General features: G+C 36.4%; 1 protein-coding gene across 1 annotated transcript in view; it reads left to right on the forward strand.

Moving 5' to 3' along the window:
* Positions 1-26,842, forward strand: part of CDK5RAP2 (CDK5 regulatory subunit associated protein 2) — an 82,234-nt gene that overhangs the window by 12,788 nt on the left and 42,604 nt on the right. The window contains exons 8-17 of the mRNA XM_026860684.1: positions 1,877-1,930; positions 2,344-2,463; positions 3,093-3,185; positions 4,887-5,105; positions 10,676-10,846; positions 11,612-11,785; positions 18,138-18,235; positions 21,225-21,355; positions 22,947-23,062; positions 24,535-24,663. Coding sequence (XP_026716485.1) covers positions 1,877-1,930; positions 2,344-2,463; positions 3,093-3,185; positions 4,887-5,105; positions 10,676-10,846; positions 11,612-11,785; positions 18,138-18,235; positions 21,225-21,355; positions 22,947-23,062; positions 24,535-24,663 — 1,305 coding nt within the window. The remainder of the gene's footprint in view (positions 1-1,876; positions 1,931-2,343; positions 2,464-3,092; positions 3,186-4,886; positions 5,106-10,675; positions 10,847-11,611; positions 11,786-18,137; positions 18,236-21,224; positions 21,356-22,946; positions 23,063-24,534; positions 24,664-26,842) is intronic.

The raw sequence follows: 26,842 nt of genomic DNA on the forward strand, positions 1-26,842 counted from the left end.
AGTTGAAAGGGTGTTTGTGGTTCAATAACGTTAGGTGGGGAAAATGTATAAACTCAAATCTCAATACTTTGGAGGATTTTTGTTTTTTAAATATTAAGGTAAAATACATGCCTGGCAAGCCTTCCAGTAAAGCTTATTTAGTTTGGGGATGTGAGCCTGGAGTGGAGATCAAAAGATTGTTATGATTCCTTCTACTTTGGAGTATCCTTTCCTGTCTGTTAGTGACTGAACCCTGCAGGTAGCTGCTCTATCTGTAACTGAATAACTGGCCTACTCTGGTAACAGAAAGTTATGTTGGCCTGAGGCTTTCATTTGATAGGTTTTATATTACGGTAGGACCAACACAAGGTTAGCATTGTGTTTTCCAGACAGTTTTTGTAAAAGCATACAGATTGAAAATGGCAAATCTGAAATCTACAGTGACATAAAATTATGAAACTGTTCTAATAAATTTTGATACTGCACCATGACAGTAGTTATAACCTGGCTCTCAAGTTATCTTCTTTCTTTCTCCTTTCCCTTTCTTGTCTTCTTTCTGTCTGTTAGTCATCTGTGTTGAATACAGTTGCTCTTCTGAGTGACTTGAGCTGGGAAGGAGTTATAAAACCAGGCCTTTCAGAGGTATTTTAGTTGCCAGCTCTATAGCTTGTGTGAAAACAGTGCTTGAGGTGTGGAAACAAATTGTCGGAAATGGATCACTGAAGTGAAGGCTGTGTGGAGTATGATGAAGAAAGTTTTGTTGTTCTTTTTTTTTCTCCCCCCCTCACCTTGTGATTGGGTGTTAACAGGATCTTCTATAATTACACACTAGTGGATAAGTATGAGTATTCACAGGACCAGAAAAACAGTGCAAATGGAAGAGGAGAATATTTGACTTCTTGAACTGAATCAAATATTAATGTGCAATGCTTTAAACTTGTTTGGGAGTAGCACATCTGGAATTCGTATTGTGTTAAAACGATACTTTCATCATCTGATTTACAAAATACTGAGAGTATCACAGCTGGCATCTTATGTCAGAAAGTTTTCACTTATAACTCTGAACGTCTGTCAGAACCCCCCCCGACCTGGTTTTTCAAACAATAAATAAAAGCTGGAGGAAATAGAAAGTAGCCATGGAGGCTGTCATGCTTCTGAGAAATTTTCTTCCCTTTTGTTTTTGAGCTTAATATTGATCAGTATCTACACACTTTTTTGTTGATGTCAAGCATAGACAAGAGAACCTTCTGCATTTGGACTGATTATGGAACGAATATTTTTCAGTTCTGGGTCTTCTTGAAGTTAAGTCAATATGTGTCAGGAAAAACTACCCTGGTTTCACAAAAGTATTTGTGTGTCAAGGTGAAAACAGGGTCATCTGTAATCATTTCATAGGAAGTGCACAAAGTGTATGATCATTTGAGTATGCAGTATTGGAGAGAAAAATCTGATGAATACCTTTGCACAACTGGTTTTATGAATACTTTTAAAAAAAAAAAATATTTGTAACTTCCCCAAGGGAAAGTGCTAATTAAAATCTCCCTTGCTAAAAGCATCTTGCTGACATAGATAAATGTCATATAAAAATGCATTTTTATTAACTCGGCAAGTACAGTTGTCCTATCTCATGGGAGAATGTTTTGTGTGTGTTTTTTTGTTTGTCTGCTTTTTTTTTTTTTCCTTCTTAATTTGGACAGGTTCATGCTCTGCCTAGGCAGATTTGTAGACTTCCAGGAAGTAACTGATTCAATATATTCCTGACAAAAGGCATATACTAAGTTTTCCCCCTCCACCCCAAAAGTTTTTAAGGTCATTTTGCTTCATTTTAATGCTTAATGAATTACATTTGTGTTTAGAATGAATTTACTTGACCATAACAACTGTTTTGTTCTTACAGGCTATTAGAATGGAGCTTAAAAATGAGAGAAATTTCTATGAGAAAAAAATTCAGGCAAGTCCTAGTTTTGTTTCTGTTTTCTTGACCGCTTACAGCGCATGTTGTTATGCATTCATAGATACAGAGAGGCCTTGACTTTAAAGGAAGCAAGGCAAGTCCTCTGGTAACTTCTCTTTCATGGTAGATGACTGGAAGTCTCACCTTGTTTTTGAAGCAACTTTCAGTAAAGCTGATAGGCACGCTCATCAAATATTGCAGCTGATACTCATGGCCAGCCCACAAGATGAGGCTTCTTATACTGTATTCCAGGCACATCTTTAAGATGATGACTTGCATTTTGGGACTATATTTTATATTAGTAATCTCAGTAATAAGATATACGAACTCTGAGAGAATATACTTATTAATGTGCAGTTACAGTATCTCTTAGTGGGAAGTTAATGCAACTTTCACATAATCTAATTTAGTCACTTCAAGAAGAGCTACAAGAGAGAGAAAATGAGCTTGCTATTGAAAAGAAGAATGGTTTGAAAAGGGATAAAACCATTCAAGGGCTAACTGTTGCATTAAAAGCAAAGGAAAAAGAGGTATGTTGATTATGATCTTGCTGTTTTGTTGAACTGTCATTGGGAGGGTAATGTGTGCATTGTATATGTGGCAGGGCTTGACTGATCTCACTGTAACCATTAGGAAGCTTCTAGTGGGTCCTTCATCACTGCTGTTATATCTGCTGTTATATCTGTAAGCAGTTATGTTTATCTAAAGTTTGGGGTCTTGGACTCGGAGAGAGGAAAAAGATACTTAACTGATACTTTCTCCCTTAAGAACTTTGAGGAAAAATGTTTTCAGTTGCACACTGATTTTTTTAACAGCTCTGAACACCGCTTAAAAGGTATGAGAAGTATTTTATGTTGCTGAGTAAGTGGAACTGTCATAAGGCAGCTAAAATGGGAGAGGTCAACGTCAGCTGAAATTCAGATTTTTGTGGAAGAACGGGAAACATTTAACTTGAATGATAGGCAGTCTAGTGAGTGTTCTATAAGAACAAGAATTTCTTTATACAAGATTTATTATGATGTATTTGGTGTTTTTGTTCTTTAAAGTATTTGTTTTGTGTAGTTGGATGAATGGATAATGAGATGGGATAGCTGTTACTGAATCACCATCACTTGGAAATAACTCTTTCTACATAGTATTCATTTTACTTTACTTAAAGAATGAGGAGCTTGGTTCAGAAATTGAAGATCTAAATGCTTCGTTGGCTAAGGCAAGAGAGGCAACTCACAAAGCACACATCCAAAAATTCAAGGTAAGAAGCAAGCAATTAATGTGGCTTCCCCCATCCATAATTCCACACAGTGGGTAGTCCTTTGTGTCTTTGAAACTGGAGGAATGAAAACTAGTTTTAAATGTTGTTTAAATGTTTAATTCTTCTTACTTTGAAAAAAATTGCCCAAATTAAATTATTTAAATGATAGACTGTTAAAATGTCAGATTATTTATCTGGTTGCTTGGGGTTTTACTTCTATGACAATTGACAATTAAGAGAGAAATGCATAAAAGCAAAATGAGTTAAAAATAAAGACAGTAGTAGTTATGGAGCTGAGATGATGTTGAGCTTTCTTTGACTTAAGAATGTTTTGGCTTTTCTTCCAAAAGCATGGTAACAGCACATCTTCCTGTTAGCAGAGTTGGACTGGGCATGTGACACTTGTTTGGATTTGTTTATATCAACAATGTGAAACCACTGTTTATAAAATAGTGGAATGTTGTTTGTGAAAATGGTTTAGTAATGCTTTCATGTGTGTGGAGGAGAAAGTACTTTATGAGGATAATTCGTGCGTTATAAAGGTCTTAAAATGTAAAATGGCAGAGAGTAAGAATTTGATATTAAAATAGGCAACATATGTCTCTTGTCATGTTTTCAGACTTACTTAAAACTAAGTCTGATAAAATTAACTAATACTGATTAGAGGCAGTGATGAATCTTCCATTAGGATGATTGTGAATTCGCTTGGTCTTCTAGCTCAGCAGGAATGGAGGAGCTTGTTGATATGCTTGCATCTGAAGTGTACACACATAAAGCTTTTGTGACTGACTACTGTTTTTTGATTTCAGAGTCTAATGGAGTAGTAATGTTTACTTCTCACAGAACACCTCGATTTCTTCAAAAGCCATTTATTTCACTTAAGTCCAAATTTTAAGTGTGCACTATTGAGAAAAGTATGTCCTGTTTCTTCTTCGGGTCACTTTGGCCTGTGAATCTATAGCTTAGGTTTGCTTTTTCATACCCTGGAAGTCCTGCTTTGAAAGGGTTGAAATTAGAGTAATATTTCATTTTTGAAAGTTTGATTATTTTTGAAATGTTCTAGATTTAAAAAGTGCTTAACTACTCCCTCCTGTCCATAGAATCCATATTGCACGGTGGGTGACAGAGCAAACCTTTCTCCTCACTGATCTGCTACTTAGCTAGTGAGTTGAAGGCAGTTCTGTGAGTAGATCATGCTTGCATAGCTCACTACTCCTGTCATCCCTGGTGTGAACTTTGAGGCTAGTTGTAACAGTATGTGATGGGGAAGAACACAAATCAGACTTACTATTTCATATTAAAAAATATGCTTATGACTTGGTAACTACTTGACCTAGTCTGGATTCAAATTGACCCAAAAGTAGAAAGCTTTCTGTAATAAGAGCTTTGGGAACCAATAATAATATGATACCATTTGCATTATGGACTCCTTTGCAGGTCAACCTTTATCTAATTCTTAGTTATTCAAGACTTATCCTGTGCTGGATGTCACTGAAAACTGTTACATTAGTTGAGAAAATTTTTAGTGTAAGATTTTTCCCCTGTTGTGTGAATAACTGTCATTTCACTGTATTTTTGCACCACAATTTTTGAAGTACTGGAAGGATGTGCCAGGGAAGTGGGTTTGGACGCAACAGGCATAAAGATTTCCAGTCTCTACAAAATATCCTTATAGAACTTGAATGTTGCTTTATGTTTCAGGGTGCCGAGGATTATCAAGCTCTCTTGATGGAAAAAGAGACCCTCTTAGCAGAGCTGCGTTCAGAAAACCTTACAAAGGATGCTGAGAATCGTAAACTACAAAGGAGGATTAAAAGGACCGATCAAGAGCTAAATGATTTGAATTTAGAAAGAGAGAAAATGGAGAAGGAGCTGGATGAAGCACAACTACAGAAGAGCAGAAGTGACAAAACCATTAATGTTATTATCACTTTTTTTCCTTTATTTTGTAAAGTTTAAAAATAATTTAGCACTTCTAGCGAGTCCTTTTCTAATAAATTTAGCCTTTTAATTTGAATAATTTTGGGGAAGGTTAAATGCATTTGCCTAAAGCCACTGCTCAAAAGAATGTAGCCAAGAAGATTGAGGAAAATTCTGGCACATAGTCTGCACAGAAAAATATTTTAAAATAAATATAATTTTGACAGTCTAGGTCCTAGAAAAAAATCATCATTAGCCATTTTAAGTCATAAATGGTATCTATTGGCTTCAGTTTTTCTGATGGGAGAATATTATTGTGCACAACAGCATATGTTTTATTTCTGCTGTGTTTGTGTTGTTACATGCCTATACGTTATCTTAAATGACACTACTTAAATTAAACTTTCTTCTAAGTTTTAGTGTACAACAGAAGTAGCCAGTTGCAACCTTAAGCCAAACTTCAGCTTGCTTTTTGCTATCATAGCAGGGTCACTGTAAAGGCTGTATATTTAATAATTTCTGCTTGTAAAATTCCCAAAGCACAGGTTTAGTTGATAACAATTCCACCTAAAAATGTTGCACTGTATCTGTTCATTAATTTTGCTTGCTTCATATTCTGTTTAGGTTTTTTACCTTGCTGTAGGCGTTTAGATAAGCACTTTTGCTTCCAGCACACACAGCTCATGCAACAAAGGGAATGATCAGGTTTCTTCTCTTCTTCCTTTGAAAAAAGGATGCACCTTCTGCTCAGTGTTTGACGTAAACATACTTCTCACCTGTATGTCTCGTGGATTTTTCTTAAAGTCAACTCACAATTGCTTCCATTAGGGCAACATTTGCATAATGAGTGAAGTCCTGTGTGTAGGCAGAGTCTGGTTCTCTTCAGTTAGGGATTAGTCTCCTGCTACATTAAGTTACATAAAAGATTAAATGATCTTGTCTTTATTCAGTGGATGTTTTGGTTCAATTATTAAATAAGGACCTTAATAAAGCAGGTATATGTGGAAATTGCTATTGCTGCAATATCACTTAAAACCAGTAGAGGGATCTCTTTACCTACAAACAAATAAATTGTTCTCCCCCTCTCTGCCCCCAGTTTAACTTGCATTTTTGGTTGCTTGTCAACTGCGGTTAGGCTGCCGTCACAAAGTCTCTATCTTTGGTGTGCTTTGAAATTTCTTCAGGGTGTTGAGGTTAAGGAGAGAAAGAACAGATCACTCCTGTCAGTAAAACAGCCATAAAGAACATGTTTTATTGATTTAAAGTATTTTATATTTAACTGTCTTCTCTATTTAGAACTTTTTTCATCTTTCAGGGGGGCTAGGATATAACTCTGTATAGGAAGGACAGGAAAAATAGGACTGAGTAGGGAGTTGCCAGGAGATTCAAAGTTACTTGTGTTATAGGAGCCTATTTGACTCTATTATGTCCAAGTTTTTCATGTAAATGACTAGCTCCTTGGGGAAAAGCATTCCTGCCAAAAGATGAGCAGTCTTATAAAAATTATATCCCTAACCTATTTCCTACTCCTTTCAGAACAGCTGCTTCAATTTCAGAGTTGCCAGTACATTTGGATATAGCAACATCACCTGTGAAATGTTGCCCATTAAATAGTAGATATGTGGGAGTAAAGAAAATGCTGTGATATTTTGCTCTTTGACAAATAGAAAGCCACTTCAGTGATCTGATGCAAATTTTTTGAGACAGCCTTAAAAATTCTGTTCTATGTATGCTCCAAGATACCTATTTGTCAGTGTTTCTATTTTGTTAGACTAAAACTAGCAAAAGTGTGTAATAAACTATAGAAAATGCCCTCAACATCTGTATTGAATAGCTTCTTAGCTCCTCACAGGGAAATTTTCAATGACTTTTCATATACTGTGATTGGGATAATCCAAATTTTTGCATAAATCTAGTTTAAAAAAACCCAAACAAACCAACAAATCCCCCAGAACCTTAGGTATCCAGAAAATTTACTTCTGCCCTGTTGTAAACCCAGTTTGACTGGAGAGGATTTGGGCTTTACTGTCCTGGAATGGAAGAAGGTTAAAGTAAATTAAGACTGCTACATGTGAGCTGGTCATCAAAGCATGACAGCGCCCACTTCTAGGAGTCTTCTGGAGCAGTGGGTGTAGATGTTCTTGAACAACATCCCTGGCTAGCCAGGTGCCCTGGCTTTTTATTAGGTCAAGTTTAAAAGCAAGAACTCTGAGTTCTGTAGCTTCCAGCAGCTGCTATTAAGCAGTAGTCATCATCACTTTAAGCTCTTTGAAACAAGAAGTTTTGGGCATATATTCTTACATATAATTGATGAAGAATAAACATCAACTTCTTAATGTTGCTTGTGTCCACCATGTTACTGTGTCTGTAACAGAGATTCAGTGCTTCTTGATCAAAGAGTTTGTTCGGATTTACATGATTAAACACTCGTAAGTATCCATTCTCTGTCCAGGCCTAAATGTAGACAATTAGAGTGTATTTACTAGGTATTCCTATTTGATCAGTTGGCTGGGGAAATGCAGAATAACTCATTAGGCAGAATTTATTATTTAGTCTTCCTACCTGTAGTTTAGCCTGAGACCGAGTTTTTGGAATTTCACAACTTAATTATTCACCAGCCTGTTTTCCATCTGACAAGGAGAGGGAGGCATCTGCTCCAGTCTTCTACATTATAGCGTTTCACATTCATTTTTCTTAGTTCAACTATCATTAATCATAGGAAAGTCTCTTGAGGAAAAAGGTTGGCAGAAGGAATTGCAAAGTTTATGCTCTGAGAACTGTAGATACTACATTATCCTTGCAACTCAATGTATAGAAACCAATAGATTTTCTCCCAGACAATTTGAGTGGTCAGTGAGTTCAAGCAACCTGCTACAGTGATGGATAGTTTTGTGTGTTGCAGAATTCTAGCTCATGCAAAGAAGATAATTTTCAGTCTCAACTCTAGCTTGTTTTGAGAAGGGTTTAGGGAACTCTGGGGAAGAAATAGTAGAGGCAAAGTATCTGAAAATTGCAAGTCTCTTTGCAGGCTCTCTTTCTTCTTCCACAATTGTATGCTTTGTCACCTCCTTCCACAAGCCTAGCCATAATGTTTGTTCTGCTTTAAAGGCAGAAGCATAGTTTCTGTACCTGACCAGTGTTGGATACCAAGGTGACTGAGATTAGATAATTGGGGATATGTGTAGTACTGCTACTGCAGCAGCATCTTTTCTATCCGTGCATGTCTGTCATCTTCTTAAAGCTGTTTATGGTTTTGAAGTCACAGGGTATTGGTCACTTATAGGAGAGGTCAAAAGTGTTCCTTTGATATCAGTTTAGTTACCTTATGGGTAGTGTATTCACTTAAAGCCTCTCAGTGATGTAATAGTATAAAACCAATATAAAAATAGAAAGCTAAGTAGTGAACTTTGCAATGCAGTGAAAATCATAACACTGCAGTTGATCCTTTGCTTGCAATTCACGTGTTGTGTGTGAATAGGCTTAATGTGGCCCACTTGAAGAGCTCCATAACTTGAAGCCAAAAGACTTTGCAGTTATCAGACCATTACACTACTTCCAAAAGAGCTGCACTGCACTGCAGTTTATATTTATAGTTAGTAGTTAGGAAGAAATAGAAACGTATTTGGGAGACAAAACCTGGACCTGATTCTACAGTTCTTCAGTTTTCTTAGTCAAGCAAGTTCTTTTGGTCCTGAAAAGAATTACATTTATTAGGTTGCAGAACTGAAGTCCAAGCTTATTCATTCTTTGAATAACATTTGAAGGGTTTTTTTTGGGAGCTATTAGGGATTTCTTAGCTGACTCCTGATAATGAAGCTAACTAAAATTAAGCAAGTAAACCAAAAGGCGATGCAAATGACAATTTGTATTTAATGTGCAAAATAAACAGAAGTAAAACTGAAGTAGCAAAATGATGTTAAGGAATTGATGTGAACCTGCATGAAGCAAGGTAATTAAGTCAAGAAAAGGACATAAAACAGTTTGTAAAGAGACTACAATTAAAGTGTCACTAATGCTGTTTCTTTGTACTCAGAATAACAAATTACTATTGAATTTTAAACCCTAGTGGAGGCAAATGTAAAGTTTATAGGTGACTACCATATGTGCAAACTATTTAAAGGACTTATGATACTTCACAAACGGGCCCTTTTTGGGAATAAATGGAAAACGTTTATTTTAATATGTAGGCTGTGTTACCTGCTTCTTTGGGTCTGAAGAGAAGTTTAGGTAGTATAAAGTCTGCTGTAAATTTTTTTTGTTTAATTTTAGACAACAGCTCCTTTGTTACAAGTTTCTGCTTCTGTTTTTCCACACAGTAGTAAATGCTCTAGATCATCTTGCAGAGTAAAAGCTTTTCAAATGAGGCTGGTGTATATGCAAGCTGTGCCTCCTTCAATTGACAGTGTTGAAACTTCCAACAAATCGGCAAAAAAGTTTGAAGTGATACGAACAGTGATGGTGGGAGAGAAATTTGAAGGATAGAGAAGGCGTTACGAATTTTTCTACTGCCCTGTGCTCTTGCATGTTTTCCTCTCTGTAACTAGGAACAGTTACATGCTAGTAATTTCATATATTTCCATTGATATAGTGATTATCCCAGTTCATAGCAAAATGTAAGGAGTAGGCATTGTTTGATGTTATTGCTTGGAACCCAAGGCTTTATCAGGTGGTCAGACTTTGAAACCTTAGCTACATTTTTAGATGGGGGATTTTCAAGTGTGGCGCTGCATCTATAGGAAGGCAGAGGAGAAAGCTTTAATTGTGGTGTGCATCGGGTGTGTGACCTGCAAGCATGGAGATACTGCTTTTTACATTGCAGGAGTCCATGTTGATCCTGATAGATCTGAGAGTCCCTCGGACTTGCTACTGCATAAGGCTATTGAAAGAGATTGGGTTTTAGAAGCAAAATGGACAAGTCTGTGTTTCTCTGATGGGGAGCTAAGATTTGGAGATGATGCAACTAACCTTGGAGCTGTAGGAAGTAAATAACAGAGCCAGAATCAAGATCAAGTTCTTTGCAACTTCTAATCAAGAGACTGACCTGACTGGTCATTTAAAGTTTGTGCTCTTGTCAAAAGAAAGATGTTTTAACATTTCTGACTTTTTGTTTGTTGCAGAAGTAACTAGTAGTGCAGTGTTAGTGCAAGAATTTCCATGGTGTGATGAGAAAAAGAGCAAATGAGAAACTGAATCACCCGTAACCAATTTCCTTCTATTTCTAGCAAGGGCATAAATTAACTCTAAAGTGAGTGTTCATTCTGACAGCGACAACATCTATGTGCATGATACTCGCTACAGCCTTCCAGTCCAGTCATTCTGTATGGGAAGCATTTAAATAATAACAACCTAGATTTTTAGAAGGCAATACTGACACCTCATCTCTAAGTTTTCTTTCTTTAGTTGTATTAATTAATGCCAGGAGAAAGATACTGACTTAAATGCATTCTCCAGACTATTTGGTGATATGAGTAATTTAAAGCAATGGAAAATTAAACTGATGATGTGGGTTGTTAGGCTTAAACTTTTTTTAAAGTTGATTTGCTAAACATTCAGTTTCATTTTTTTGATAGGACCTTAGAAATCAACTAGAGAAATTACATGGTGAAATGACTGAGAAAGAAAAAGCAGTTGAACATCATTACAATATTCTTTTGAGTGAAGGCAATCAGAAGTTGCAGAGCCAAGAACTAGTTATCAAGCAGCTAACAGACAATGTCAATCAAAAGGATCTACTGCTTCAGGTAGGTAGACTTAAGTTGAAATGAAAAATGGAAAGTTATAATTTGATTTTGTATGAGGAATTATTACAAAATCACATTTGTATTTGGAATTACTGTTGATTTTGAAGATAATCCTTCAATTTTGATAATACTGTATTTGCAGAACAGACATGTAATTATATAGCATGTGGCATTCAACAAGATTTCTTGTTAGGTTTTTATGAAGCATGTGGACAGAAGAGGAAGGAAGCTTTACTAATACTTATGTAGAATTTTCACTGTTTTGGTAAGATATTTTAAAAGCTCTGAAGTGCCTATGATTTTCAGTTTATTGTGCAGAAAGCAGTTGAGGAATAGGTATAGATAGTGAAATATTAAATCTTTTTTTTTTGAGCCCATTCAAAATTACATATGTGAGAAGGAAGCTGCCTGAATGTTAATGGACCCCTCCTCAGTTTTTTTATGGCTGGAGGTATAACCCTGAAAAGTACTGATGGTATTCAACCATCAATGCAAAGAGTAATAGCTGAGGTACTCTATACCTGGAGGCCAAGGGCATTCCTTGACTTATTTTTTAATACTTAGAAGACTGGATAGCTGGGGAAAGCTTCTGTTCTATCTTTTTTTTGCTTCTATTATCTTAAATGGAGCTCTTCTTTTGTGAGGTATGTAAAGAACGTGCACTGGATCATCCTTGGATATTCTGAATTTTGTTTGTTTGTCTATTTTACAATATAAAAGCAGAGTAAATTTTGTATAACTGTCTCATTCTTTTCTTCTGTTAAGAAACTTGATGGAACAATTAAAGAGAAGGATGCAGAATTGCAGGAGCTACTGAATAAGTACAAGAACCTTCTAAGAGCCAATGAAGAACTTGAACTGAAAAATGAAGGCTTAGTAAAGGAAAAATGTGCTGCACAGTCTCAACAGTCAATCATCAAGATAGTCAGAGAATTAGAGGTGAGTTTTTCATACCTCTGATAATTTGCAGATAAATACCTTGACTTCAAATTGAAGAGAATTTTGACTTTGGCTTTGAAGTTGTGGACTCATATACTTTGTAAGGGGCTGGTTTTCCTTCATACCAGTACCATATCAAAATGTTCTGTTTTATTAAAAAGTTAACAATAGCTTTATTAATAGCTGTCATATGATTTGTATGACTGTGGTGGTCCTGATTTAGCATCATTAGAGTACATAGTATTGTACTCTGATGAGTTTAGATGGCATCACTAAACATTACTCTCAGAAAGCATGTGAAATATTTCCTGCCATAAAGAAGTAGAGTTTTGTGGTCATTAGGGCAGACATATTTCCCTGAGTGGGAGGGTCTCTGTGTTTATGAAGGGAGGTGCAGAGGAGAGTTTGTGTACTTCTGATAGATAAGGGGAAAGATTGCACAGAGCTAGTGACCACAAGAGATATGGAATGTGAGGATAAAAAATATAGGTGGGTGTGAAGATATGTCTAGGGCAAGGAGAAAACTACTTTAAAGCAAAGAAGAAAGGAAATAGTACAGAAATGTGTGTGTGTGTGTATGAAAAAAGGTGGACAGTATATGCCGTTATTTTATTTGATGCCATAAATTGAAAAGACTTCTTAGTACCTGAAATCAGAGGTCAAAATTCAAAGTCTTATATGTAGAGTTAGTTCTTCCGACCTTCACCCCCCACTTCTGTACTAGCAAAAGAAAGAAAAATTCAGGTGCTGCTAAGTTTTTTGAATCACTTGCTGACTCCATCAGTGCATTTTTCATTATTGTGTACAGATTATTGAACAAGTAAGCTGTTTTTGAAGGTACATTTCTTGTCTTTTTGTGTTGTTTGCAGCCTAGTATGTTAGTCTCCAAAAGCATCAGGAAAGTAAAAAGAATTAGACTAGTATGTACTAATGATGGAGAAAGCTGTTTTGTTTCTTTAATAATATATCAGTCATTAATGAGATTTTTCTCAAGAAGTTTAAAATGAAGTGAGCCAATGGCAAAGGAAACATGAGAGCTATTTCTTGCGTCACATTCTGAACACTAGTGATGAGATGCTTAATATGTTGTCGGCACTATTACTAAACAAGGTAGTTGCAAGCAGACCTTGAGTCACGGGTTATTTGACAAGCTCAGAGTAAAGGAGCTGCATTGCTGTTTGCCAAGGTACAAGTGCAGAGTATATCAAAGTATATATGAATATATATGCAGAGAAAATAAAGTCTGTGAAAGGTTGAATAGAAATTCTACCTCTGTAAAACAAACTGCAGTGCATGCACGTAAATTCTGTCACAAAGAGACCGAAGAGTGATGGAGAATCATACAGAATTAATGAAAATCAAACACTAACTTTCCTCTGTACACCCCACTTCCAGTACAGGTGTATAACCAGGAGAGAGAATAGTGGCATGGTAATGACCCAGTACACACCTTCTAATCACAATCTATTCTCTATTGCTGATTCACTTAGTGATTGTGAACAATAGCTAATCACAACCCATTGTCCTCTCAGCTCGGCCTATGTGTAAGATATCTCCAGTAAGAACCCACTTCGGCATATTAATCAGAAGTTTTTTGGACACAGATTATGCAGAGCTCTGCTCTCATTGCCTGCCTTGGACTCTTTGATGACTTTACAGTGCTGCACCAACTCTCAACAAACGCACAGCTGGATCCTCCCCACCAGAGAGAACAGAAACCAAGCTCTTCTAGCCTCACTGATCTATAAAGTTGAAGAAACGGAATTGAGAGATGCAGAACTTTCTCTCTTTCATCATACCTTTTTACTTTATTTTAATGTAATGATAAATTTTAAAGGAACCAACATCCAAAGCTCTGCTGGGTGCCTTGGCCAGGCCAGAAAAGATAAATGACAGTTTCTAATTAGAGTTTGGATTCTTGAGCCACTGTCATGGGCTAGAGAGTGTGCAAGGGCACTAATAATTAAGTTAGTCATGCAACTGCTGATTCTGGTATCTGTAAAGTCTTGGAATGAAGTATATTTTAGAGCCAAGGAATTTACAAATGCAGTGGACTCCATATAATTTTGGAAACTTTAGTTGATTTTGTGTTTTAATGCTCTTCTCTCTCAACCAATACTCCTGTGCTTACAAAACGCTTTTTTTTGAGCATTGGTTAGGTAAATATATTTCTAACACAGATTTTTAGGCCTTTGTGGTTTATTTTATTATTGAGAAAAGCAGCTCTTGCTCAGTCCTTGAGCTGTGCTTCTGGGTTCTGCTGTGCTGCATGTGTAATCTTGCACACAGCATACACTGCAATAAGGTGCCACAATGATAGAATTTTTAATTCTAAAATGATTTCTCTAAGTGTAAAAAAAAAAATAATTCTCGGATTTGCTGTTATGTAGCCTCTCTGTGATGTCTGTTTTTGGGAGGGGGAGCTTATATACCACTTGAGGGTGGAGTAGGAAATGTATTTAGGTGATACGCTGGAAGGCAAGTGTGATGTTTCTGCAGACACAAGTCACATTCTAATTCCTGTATGATCAGCACATGATTTTACTTTGGTTATAATTAACCCTGTATTTAGGGAGTTAATACTGTGCAGTGAGGGAGCTGAAGAATTATTGTGATGTAACTTGCTGCAGCTGGAGAAATTACAGTCAATGCATGGGAGTTACTGATGTTGCTACAGCATTGCAGTTGATGGGTCTTGTGAGAATTGGAACTGGTGCAGTTGCAGTCCTGCAGACATGTCTTAGCTGCTGAGATTGTTGCTGAGTCTTGATTATGGAAAGTGATGCAATTATTGGGTTTTTTTGATACAAATATCCTGTCATTTAAATAGTGGTCAGTGCATTGAAGTTGTTGCTTTCAGTCTCTTGAAATTGATGTTGTGAACACAAACGGGGTGATAGTTCAATTTCTGGTTTGATGAGATTAGCTTATAGTTGAAAACAGCAACCCTTTTTGTCAATATCCATGTCTTCACACACTTTAAACATGATGCTTTTTACCTGTGACACTGAACATGGCCTGGTGATGGGAATGGATGTGGTTGGTGTGTCTCACCATTTCTCTATTAGCAGAAATTCCATCTTAAAGGAGTTAGCCTGATGAAGTGGTATTTGGAGATCTGTATATAGTCCACTAGTCTTGCCTCACATATCAGCAAGAAGGGCCATAAGTTCCTCAGAGCCAGCAGCTTTGTGACATTTTCTGTGGTTGAGATGACATCTTCTAAAAGTCGTCAACAAGGTCTTTTGCTATAGTAATTTTTATCTTTAGGTATATGACTCAGTGGCCTGTAACAATTTTTATCTTATTAGCGATAGTTTCATTTATGGTAGACCATACATAAAGTTTACTGCAATGTTAGAAGGAATTACCAAGTTCTGGTACTGGTGAATGGATGGATGGATTGGTGATGAGGTATAGGTTATGGCCTTCTCTCAATCATTCATCCTCTAACCTTCAGAGATTTTTGAAATCCTGATGGTGGTTGTAAGCGAGAGAGTATTCAGTGAGGCAACTGGATAGTCTTGTGACTTTGCCAATAAGTTATTTATTGTGGAGGTATAAACCTTTTACTTTCATTGCTTACAATTTGAGAAACCTTTAATGAAAATAAGTTATGTTTTCCACCACTGCTGCTTAGCAATAGTATTTCAGACTTAAATATAGACTTTAATGTATTAGATTGCCTCCTTTCATGGGAATATAAATCTTTCACTGCAATATGGTCCTGGATGTCTTGCAGCTATCTCCTCTAACACATTTTCCCTCACACCATGTGTCAAGAGGTTTAATGTTTCATTAACTCCCACAGCATTATGGTCTATTTAAGTTACAGAGCTGCCTTATGTTTTGTGTACCGTTGGGGAGTTGATTGGAATAATTCGCTCCTACGCTTTATTTAGAAATGACAGTAATAATGTACAAAAAAAATGATGTTCATGCTGTATCTTCTCATCCTCATTATTCATGAAAGATTCTCAAATTCAAGAACACTTCATGATTTCGCTAAACTCTATCTAACTAGTTGAATTTAGAATTTAATAATTTGTGTAATAGTCTGTGACATTTGAAATTAAGAAACTGCTCATGTTTCCTGTTATGTGGGGGGAAAAAAAAAAAAAAGAGTCGGGAGGATTTCATGAGCTTAGTGAGATTTTGGTGCAAAGGTAGAACTAAATATGTGAATTCTAAAGAAACATAGGAAACCAGAGCATGGTTCTATGTATAACACTGCTTTGTTAATACAGCAGCCATAGACCTTGAACAATTGGTGACAACCATTATCTAATTTGTGTACCGTAAAGTCTTCAGGGTGACATTACTTTGCCAGTGCTTCAGAAAGAGCTTTTAATTAGGATAGAGCTCCGTAGTGTCTTCAGTAATAATTGCAAGGCTTGTATCAGACATATGGAAGAGTTCACTAGAACTTTTAACAGACTGTTAACCAACTAAATTAAGTCAAAGGATTTATTTCCTCCTGTTGCTTTCTGCGTCACTGATAAGTGTCATTGTGATCAAACTTTTTCCAAGTTAAATTGCAATCTGTGTGTTTTATGTTTAGTGATTGTTCTTGAAAGGCTGAGATTCCAACCCATTGATATGACTCCAATTCAGGCTGTAAGATGTACTTTTTACATGGGTTTTTTTGAGAGATTTTTTTATTAACGGACTCTGGATCACCCACATCCATCTGTTTGCCTTTGTTTTTCTCAGTACTCAAGTCAGCAGAAGTCACTGCTGTGTGCTCCTCCTCTGCTGATCTAGATAACAAACTCGAGACGAAGCCCAGTATTTTGTACTTCATATGCAGAATAGTATTTAATGTATAAATTGAACTGGAAACATATGTTTGAATACAGCTACCATTAGGAATGAGGGTAGCTGAATATGATGCACATGTACAGACACAAGGTCACTTCTTCAAAGAATCTGAAGTGATAGGTCATAGAAGCTGCTCTTTCTGCAGTAAGATCTGACATTCAATTACCTTAACAGGAGTAATTTGATCAAAACCTGATTACACTTGCAAAATATTATTTAACGTATTTGCTAGCATAGCGTGAAGTATGAGTGTAAATAATTAAAAGCAAACAACAGTTGTCCTTGCTTTTGTACTGTTTACTTTGCAGAATACTGAGTTTTTCAAATTAACAGAGTCTTTGCATCGTTAGTGTGAATTAACGAGATTCTACTGTAGCTGAATTTTTGTTGCAATTCCTTCCTTAGGAATTGCAATTGGAGTAATAACAGCTGCTTAGAACTCCTGGGTGTAGATTTCTTTCTTGTTAATGATCTGTTCACTAATGATTTAGTATCTCTTGAGAGTTCCCTTAGATGAAATTCCCTGTAAGCTGTGTTCTTCCTTTCAGTTTTCAGTTGAAAATCAAAACTGAGAGAAGCAACAAGGATTACTGTTCTTCTCAAGTAGAGGCAGAATGAATATATGTCTGACATTAATACATCTATATTTGCTATAGATACCCCAGTTATTTTCTCTTCTGAGACTGCCAATACCTTAGATATTTTTATGTAATAAGTGCAAGCAAATACTCCTTTAAATAGCTGCATTTTTTGCCTCCTGCTGAAAAAGTGTCTGTATGGTTGTTTTGGAGTGAAAAAAGTCTTGGGAAATTAGTGGATCCATACTGAGAATGTAGCATAAGAGTCTGGATTTATTCTAGTAATAATAATATACTTTCTGTGAGCAAGACTGCAGGTAAACAATTTTATTTTCTTTGCACAAGTGAAGCAGCAGCTTACAGTGACCCAGCTGAGTGTGCAGAAAGCTGACGAGTACATATCTGACATACTCATCCATTATTTGTCAGCTTGATACAGTTCATTTTGTTCAGAAATGGGACAGAATTTATAGAAACCTCTCCCCCAAAGCCAGTTTTATCCAGGACACCAAGTGACTGTTGGGACAATGTTGTAAAATGTGTGCTTGGAGCTTGGACTTGTCTGTTGTCCCTTCTCTCCCTTCCCCTCCTCTGAAGTAGGTACCTGCCAGGTTGTTGAGTTGTAAACTTTGGAAGTGAGGATGCCTGGGGTTGGTGGGGGCGGGGGGGAGCATTTTAGACTGTGATAAAAATGATGAACCACAGTTCAGAAATGTGACTCACTTATGGTAGGTAAATAGTGAAACAGTATTTGCCTCCTTTAATAATAGCTGGTTTTAGGTATCATGAATAGTTTCCAGATTCATAGTAGGCTTTGGAGGTTGGTAGTCCTGTTCAGCAAATTTTGATTTCTGCTTTGTTCACGTTATCTTCAGGACACGGGTATGCACATAGTTATAGATGTGCAAACTTAAAAATTACATTGTAAGTTTAACGTGCTTGTTTTAATTTAGGAAAATAAGGAAGCTGAATATGAAAAGCTGATCCTTGCTTTAAGAAAAGAACAAAATATTTATTCTACTCTAGTGAAGACCTTCAAAGAATCGGATAGGTAAGTACTTTCTCTGTTTTGGTGGATAATCTAATCTCAAAAGGGCAAAAGTCAGAAGCTGTGAAAAAAGGTGCAGTTTAACTGGAGTGCTGATTATTTTGTACTGGCCAATTGTTCCTAAGGCATAAACTTATCCTTAAAAGATAAATATTTCTGTAAGTGAGGTTATATTATCTAAATTACTTAAATATTTCTGAAAATTTTTGTTTGGATTGGAATCTCAGATGAGCCAGATTTCCATTTAGGTATCAAAGTAAGCAGCTAGATTTGCAGGAGTTACGTGTCCTGTGTTGGAATATAGGGGAAAAATCAAATTGCAGTGAACTTCTGGGTGCTGAACGATTTGCCATGGTTTACTCCGAAGATACAGATAATGCTTATCTTAAAAGTGACACTGTGAGAATTTTGATGAGAACATAAGCCAGTAAGATTTTGGAGAAGGTTAAACAAAACAGAATAATTGAAGTTTGCATAGTATGCTTTCAATGTAAAGCATTCAGAAGCATGGCAGGAGCAAGTGTTTTTTAACCTTTTAAAATCAAACACAACATGTTAGAAAGAAATCTGTGGCCTACTTTGTATCCTATAATTGCTTGGCAGTTGAGGAGGAGACATTATGATAAAGAAAATTTTTAGCCTTTAGGTAAAATAAATGTAAATGGTAAAAAATTTACTTCCATGGTTATAATTACAAGCATCTTATTTAGGTGTTGACAGCATTTTGAGCTAGCTCCTGACTCTTCAGGCCTGAAGGCAATGCCAACGTTGTGGGAATGTGTGTTTGTATTTTGCAGTTGGTTTATAGACCACTATAGTTGGGAAACCATAAAATGAATAGCACTAGAGTAGATGAGTTCTGGTATTTGAGTTAAGAGAATTAATAGTCATGCCATCTTGTCCTTGGCCACAGCTCAGAAGCTGTTTTAGATACTAAAATCTTTTTCATTAGAAATAGTGATAGAAGTCAGATTATGGAGATTATTTCTTATCCCTGGGAAACGAGCAATGGCTTTTGTGAATTCTCTGTTGAACAATCACCAAATGAAGGAAGGAGCCAATTTATTTTAATATTTCATATGGAGGGTGTGACCTGACATTGAAACATGTTCTGTGGTTAAGGTCAACACTCTGTATAGTAATGATAGCAAAGGAACATAGCTCTGATACTGTTTTTTCTAAAAATATCTTTCAGAGGAGGAAAACTATAACTGTAGTTATTAGGGTAACAGGAGTTTTGCAGTTAACTTCTGTAGGATCAGGATCATTAGTTCTCTTTTCTTGATACAGAGTTACAGCACCCACAGAGCGTACTACACGTCATGCAGGGATTTGCAGAGGATGCTTAGAGAGATTCAACCATAGAGCTGGAAGTTGGAGTCAGGACTTTTTATTTCTCCACCTCATCCTTTTGTGGGCTGAGATGTGCTGTAAATCTTGTGAAGGAAGGCTTGAACCCCCAGAGTTCTGGGGAGCTGATAAACAAGCCCTACAAATAGATTCAGCTTCCTCATTTGTGTAATTGCCATCAGCAGTGACATGGATTTTAGGCAAACCTCTGTTTTCTTGCTGACATATCTTCTTTTAGGCATTATTTATTTTAAGCAATCTGGATAGTTACTTTTCAAAATGAGCTACTGAATGTCAGGACCGAGGCATTTCTTGTCTCTCCAAACGGGGAATTGGTGCTTTTTCTTGTAAAACCTTTAACTCGTGAAAAGGAGAAAACGTGCTTACTTAGCTTCTAGTAATGTGTTGGTTTGTTTTTATCTTAATTTTTTGCTGACCATTTAAGAAACCTCTCTCTTCAAAAACACTCTTGAATGAGGAAGAATTGGTTAAAGCGATTCTGTAGGAAACACTGACAACAGAACACTTGTCAGAAGACAGAGGGTCTTTTCATACATGCTGCCTTTTAATTAATGTGTTCCTACAATATGCTGTTATTCTCATGCAAATATGATGTGCTCTCTGTTCCTGTATAGTCTCCTGTAAGATGGACTTAAATTTTTGTTGAAGATTTGTGAATTCTCTGGCATTTAGTGCAGTGGATTGGAAATTCTACAGCAGCTTAATTTATCTTAAAACACTGAGGTTCTGAGCAAATGTGAAAATAAATAGTAACACCTTGGTTTTTATTTGTTATTCAATCCAGTTACTTCCATTTTATGACAAATTTGGTTTTCAGTGTACTTAAGTCTTTTTATGGACTGATCAGCACTGTCTTGTCAGTGTTTGTGAAGGGTATGGGGAAGGTCTAGCAAGGAGCAGCTAGAGGTGCTGATGCCACGGGGCCTGAGGGGCAGTGACTGATGCTAAAGTAAGAGCTTCAGTGGTCACCTTGGAAGAAAGCTGCTTAAAGAATTAATTCACCTTGACAAATTATCATTTCTAAGTTTTGGTATTTACACCTCATTGATATAATTGAGACAATTTAAACCTTAAAAGGTCTTTTTACAGACTGTTGGATAAATGGAGAAATAAGCCAGTTAGATGTGTCTGGGTCATACTTTCAATGAAAGATGATTTTAAGGGTTTTTTTTCCTAAGTGGAGCATTAGATTAGATAGTACAGTTCTGCAGCAAGGGAACAAAGTTTCACAGTCACTGTGCCATCATACAGAGCCATCAGTATTATGTGATAATGATATTTTTCTAGCATACTTTTCAGAAGTTAGTAATTTTGATTATCCTTTAAAGAAAATTACACAAAAGTTGGCTGGCAGAATATATCTGTCATGTTTAGTCTGATTTACAAGCAGCACAGCTCAAAAGAGCAAGAAAAGGCCATATATGTAAACATTTAGTCTTGTCTTTCTAGGCAGGGATTTGTTTGTGCTTATGCATCAAAATGATGTAACTGTGTGATGAACAGAAGCGGTGGCTAATTTGAAATGGGTTCTTTGAGGAAGCCCGGATGTATAAAAGATGCTGAGGTGCACAATAAAATGTTTTGAATTGAATCTTGAAGATTTTTTTTTTTTTCTCCTAAGTATAAATAGCCTGCAGACGGAACTAAACAACATTTTCATGTTGCGAAAACAACTAGAGGAAGACATTTTAGCTAATCGGAATCTACAGAAGGTCTTAGAAGATCAGATTAAGGACATTAAAAACCGACAAGGTCTGTATACATGTGCAGCCCATCCCTTTTCTATTTCTTCTTGCACAAAAGAGAACTGTCTTTATTGCAGTCAGTTTGCTGTGATGGAGAAATGTTTGAGAGTAGAAAAAGTTGTGAAGAGACTTCTTTTCAGCTTTCTATACTGAAAATTATTTGGGGGATTTGTAACAGAATGTCTTTGAGCAATCAGGACATATACAGAAGGACAGCTTTTCTCTTTCCATGCAGCAAAATGTTAGTAATTCTATGGCAATTCTACTGCAGTGATCATTTCAAGCTGCCTACAATTTTGTACCCATAGAATTTACTGTTTTCTGAAGAAGCCAGAGATTCCTGGCTTTGAATAAATCTGTGGCCATGGGATCACTTTCTGACTATGGAATATAATTATTTCACAATACTTTGGTAAAGAGCTTGTGTCTCCAGAACTGGCTAGACTCCTCCTAACAGAAGAAGTATTTCTAGAGAAAGAAAAAAGAGCCAGAGGCTTTGTTATTTTGTAATTCAGAACTTGTAGATTTAAATATAACTTACCTTCTAGCTTTTTTATTGTACTTCTTTGGAGGTGTTTTTAGTAAGTACTTAGATACAGAAAAGAATAATGTAAGTGGACGTTGTTAAATATAGTTTACTGCATATGTACAGATATATCTGTTTTATTCCATAGGGGATATATAAATAACAATAAAGCCTGTTCACTTACCCCTTTCAACTTAGGTTTTCAATTTTAGCATCACTCCCTTGACAGCTATGATAAGTGACAAAAGGTAAACTGCTGCCGTTTCAGAATTTCCAACCTCAAAATCACAGAGATGATGAACAACCAGGGTAGGCCAAAGGGTCTTGTGGATACTCCTGGGTTCTCAAAAATCAGTTGTGTGGAGGGAGAGGCTGGTAGGAATGAAGGCTCTAAAAATTAGTAACCATTTGTGAAGCTTTGGGTTCTCGCAGGAGCCCTGTGATCAGTGTCAGAGCTGGGAAAAGGGTTTGGATGTCTCTTCTTTGTCCTGTTTTGTCCCTATCTAATGAAACAGATTTATAGAATTAACTGTCATCTATATTATAAATGAACAGGTGTTTATTGAAACATAACAAATAATTTCTGCAGTTACAGTGGAAATTAACAAGTAGTTATTTTCTATTCAATTAATGCAATCTTTTGACCCAAAAGCAAAATAAATTTAATAACTTTGTCTAACCCGGCTTTTTGCCTTGAGACCTTAAGTTCATGTTAATAAAAATATAGTTAAAACAGAATAACTATTCATGCCTTACTTATCCTTCCTAAAAATGATTTCTAATTGTCATGCTAAATATGCAAATTATAATTCAGAATTCACAACTCGTGCTGATAACCACAGAAAATACAGGCACAGAAAATTCAGCATGTCTACGTGTCAGAAGCACAAAGAAATATCAGGACGAAATTTGCTCAATTAAACAAAGCTTATTTTGGGGGATGAAACATTTTAACTGGCCTTCCACAGGCTTATTGGTAGGTTCTTATTCAAAAGTCCTGTCTTTGTGTTTTATGCTGTCTTTTCCTGCAAATAGTTTCTTAAATAATTCCTGTCCTTGGTTATTTTGACAGATGAAACACTATCTTTCTGTGGAGATCAAACATCTTATATGAGTATCTGTTTAGGAGAGCAAGATCATTTAAGCCTACAGATAGACCATCTGACTCTTGAAGAACTTAAGAAAAAGGTATTGATCTTTTAAAATTATTTACTATTTCTAATGGCTTGATTCTGCTTCATTTCTAGTTTGTGTATCTCTCACAAAAAGGTTTATTTAGGTACAGTTGGGTAGTTCGAAAGGATTTGAAGATCTCATCTCTGTGGTTGGTGATCCACCTTTTATGAACTGTTTGGTCTTTGTTATATCACATGAGCTTCAGAATCAGCTGAAAGATAGGTGGCTTGCTGCAAAGGTTTTATGATAGTTAGGCACCTGGATTCAGGTTTCAGACTTGATATCATATTTTAGTCATCATGAACTATACCAACTCCAAAGAAAAGTTTTTGCATTAAGTAACCTACAATGTATATTTCATGCACCTCTATTTATCATGAACATGGTAGTGGTGTCAGTAACTTACACCTCTGTATAGCACTCCCAGCCCCAGGATTTGCAAATCTTTCAGTAAATGTGGTATGTTACAAAATAACCCTCAGGTAAATTAGTGTTATCTGCATTCTGCAGAAGAACTGAAAATCACAGAGATTAAATGTGCAGACCATTGTCCTACAGTACATCAGTATTGGTGTTCAGAAACTAGTTCTGACTCCTTATCCTGTGCAGTGACCTCTGATCGGTGCACCAATTTATGATAAGGAATTATTTTGTTTATGGTTGTTTGGGAATGAACATAAGTGAAGTTTTATATTTCTCATGGCCAGCTGAGTGTAGGCAGGTGTCCAAAATCTGGAGCTGGGTAATCTGAAGGAAAGACATTTGCCTTATACTGAAGAGGTGTCAATAAAAAAGTCCCAGATTGTGTCCCAGTCCCATTCTGGGGTTATACCAATTTTATCTCTGAATATATTCCCTTCAGTAGGTTCAGGGATGCTCATTAACAAAAGATGTTTATAAACCATTTTTTACATGAAAAGGGGTTTGTATACCTGAAATCTGATGTTTTTTTGTAAATATATTAATTGGTCTAATAAGATTTCACTTTTCTTCTACAAACATTGCCTTCTTGATATACTTACATGAGTCTGTGTGTCCATTCAAGAGTTCTGAACATGATTGTCCATTCAGAGTTTGTGAAACTACTTGGAAAGACAGTGGCTTATAAAGGATGTTTGAGATAAAAGACTGGGTTGTTTCTGAATTCTACTCTTTCCCTGTAATGCTGGTTTTCCTTGCACTGAAGTGTTTCTTCTCAAATCAGCCTGTTGGTGTGAGGTGCCCTCAGGTTTCTTCTTGCTACTGAGTGAAACCTCATAACGTGGCTGGAAACTGCAGTCTTACAAGTCAAGATTTTTTGCACATTAATTCACAAATATATAGTCATGTTTTCATACATAGGGAAATTACCTCATGAGCAGATACAGAAGCTTGGACTTTCCAACTCTGCAGTTTAGATTTAGCTGGAGATTTATATATCATCATTTGTGTTCATACTAGTATGGATGTTACCAGTTTTGCTTGTTCTTCCTTTGGTTATTTAGGTTACTGACCTTCTTTTGATGGTTAAGGACCTGCAGTCAATTAATCAAGAACTTAAGAGAAAACAGCTTGGACTTTGTACAACAAATTCTCAAAGGAAGGAAGCACTAAAAGTATTAAACTACAGTGAGGTAGGTTTTCTGTGGTAAAGTGGTGGATCTGACTCTCACATCTAATATACCTTGTGGAGTAATTTACATCAGTGCAGAATGAGTGTAAAACCCTCAGGGTTTATCTTGCTAATTCCTTATATCTTTTAAAATTAATGATGTTAACAACTTTAAGATGTTAGCGCAACAGAAAACCAGCTCAATGCAAGTGTTCAGTGATGTGTCAAGTTGATTTTAAGGATTCAACATACACATTAAAATATTAATTGGGGCTGTGGTCTATTTGTCTTGTCAATTGAAAGGGGAGGAAATAGTTAATTTTACAAAGCAAGCAATATATAACATTTTAGTTGTTACTGGAAGTCTGCTTATCTACTGTTCAAGAGTTATTCTCATGCTGTATCTAATTCTGTAAGAGCTTAGTTTGTATCTTCTCTGCATCTGCAAAACAACTAGGGTTCACTGTAGCCAAAAAAGAGAGAACAGCACTTCAGGTCACTTAAACACAGTGCTGTTCCTTCATTATAGAATATAGAAATACATGAAGAAGTGGCTGGCATTGTGGTAGATTGCTGAGAGGCACGAGGTAGTAATCAGTGTTTGGGGTGTTTCATTTTTTTACCCAAAGCTAAGACTGGTTTTAGCTGCGGGGAAGAAGAGGTCTCGACAAAATACTTCCACTGAGAATTATTTTGGGTTCTGGGTCCCCATGTGTCTTACGTATGAACGATGAAGGATGTTCGGGAAGCTCTTGTAGATTCTAGTGAACATTCAAGCTTGTTATGAAGTATTACTTGAAATGTGGCTGGTAGTACTTTTCTTTATATCCTGTTGTGGTTTTTGCTTTCAGTTCCATTGCTGTTGTGCACAACATATTGAATAGGATGGAAAAAATACAAAAAGGAATAATTATGGTGTTGGTATCTTCTGTCTCCAATTTCTGAATTGAACTCAAAAGAACAGAAAATTTGGAATAGTTTGAATCATTTACACGTAGGGATTGTCTAATTCTGGAACTGGAACTGTAGTATTGATGATTTTTCTGCAGGAGTCTGGAAAAAGGGTTATGCCTTTTCCTGTATGTGCTGCAGATGTGCTGGGAGCAATCACTGAAAGTCACAAAATATTCTTGCTTTTTCATTTTTACAACGTACTCATGCAACTTTTAATTGAAATATGTTTTAAATTACAGACTGACCTTTAGGGGTCCCATTGCTTTTATTAAAATAATGAATTTACAACCTTCCTGTAATAAGTTTGCATGAAAAGCTTGTGGGCAATCTGTTTCAGAGTGCATGCACTTTCTATAGATTAATATTTTTAGCAATTTGGCTCGTCATCCTGCAGAGGGTGCTGCACCCCCACGGATGCCATAGTTAGCACAGGACACGAATTCCTTTGGTATTAAGATCATGACAAGATACTGTATGCTCTTGCATTTGTCTCGGCATGAAAAGTACATATGGGGCTACTTACTTAAGAAGCTGTCAACATGAAATTAGATGTACAATGACAAAGAGTGAAGCTTATAAAATATAAATAAACCTCATAATTCTGGTAAAGGAAATAGCGAAGTAAAATATGGTATTTTAACCTGTACCAGAATGATAATAGTATTATAGAGCTCAAAAGTGAAAGGATCTGAAATTAAAAGTTTTTAGCTTAAAAGGTACTATTTTATCAGTCGAGGAATAAATGGCAACCTGGATTTTGGATTATGGATTGTAACAACAATGTGTTTTGCATATTAATAAGCATTGTCAAAACCCCCTAAAGTTCTATTTTTTTCTGTGTGTTTTGGGCTAGAATTTGTTGGCAGTAGTGCTGAGATGACACTAATGTATGTGGTATAAGCGGAATTTGGACAGACCCAGGAAGATGTGTCCTTCTCAGGTTCTTAAAATGAACCCATCTTTCTTTTCCTTCACAAAGCTGGAGCACAAATCTGATAATTCTGCATGTTGGTGCCTCTGTAGGGCATCTCCCAAAGGTCTGACAGCCCCAGCCCTTAGTACTCTGTTTCTTGGCTTCATGTTCAGAAGGGAGGGAGAAGGAGGAGAGAAAAAGGTTGTTTTTGTACTGTCCTCTGAACATCTGCTTTCTCTGAGAGAAGCAGCCTCAGTGATTTCAGCCTTCAGGGCTCCAGGGATCTTTGCAAACCAAGCATAGCAGTGGTTCATTTAGGAAAAACATTCTCAAG

Source organism: Athene cunicularia (genome assembly GCF_003259725.1).
Source record: "Athene cunicularia isolate RWA chromosome 17 unlocalized genomic scaffold, athCun1 chr17_part1, whole genome shotgun sequence".
NCBI classification, from domain to species: domain Eukaryota; kingdom Metazoa; phylum Chordata; class Aves; order Strigiformes; family Strigidae; genus Athene; species Athene cunicularia.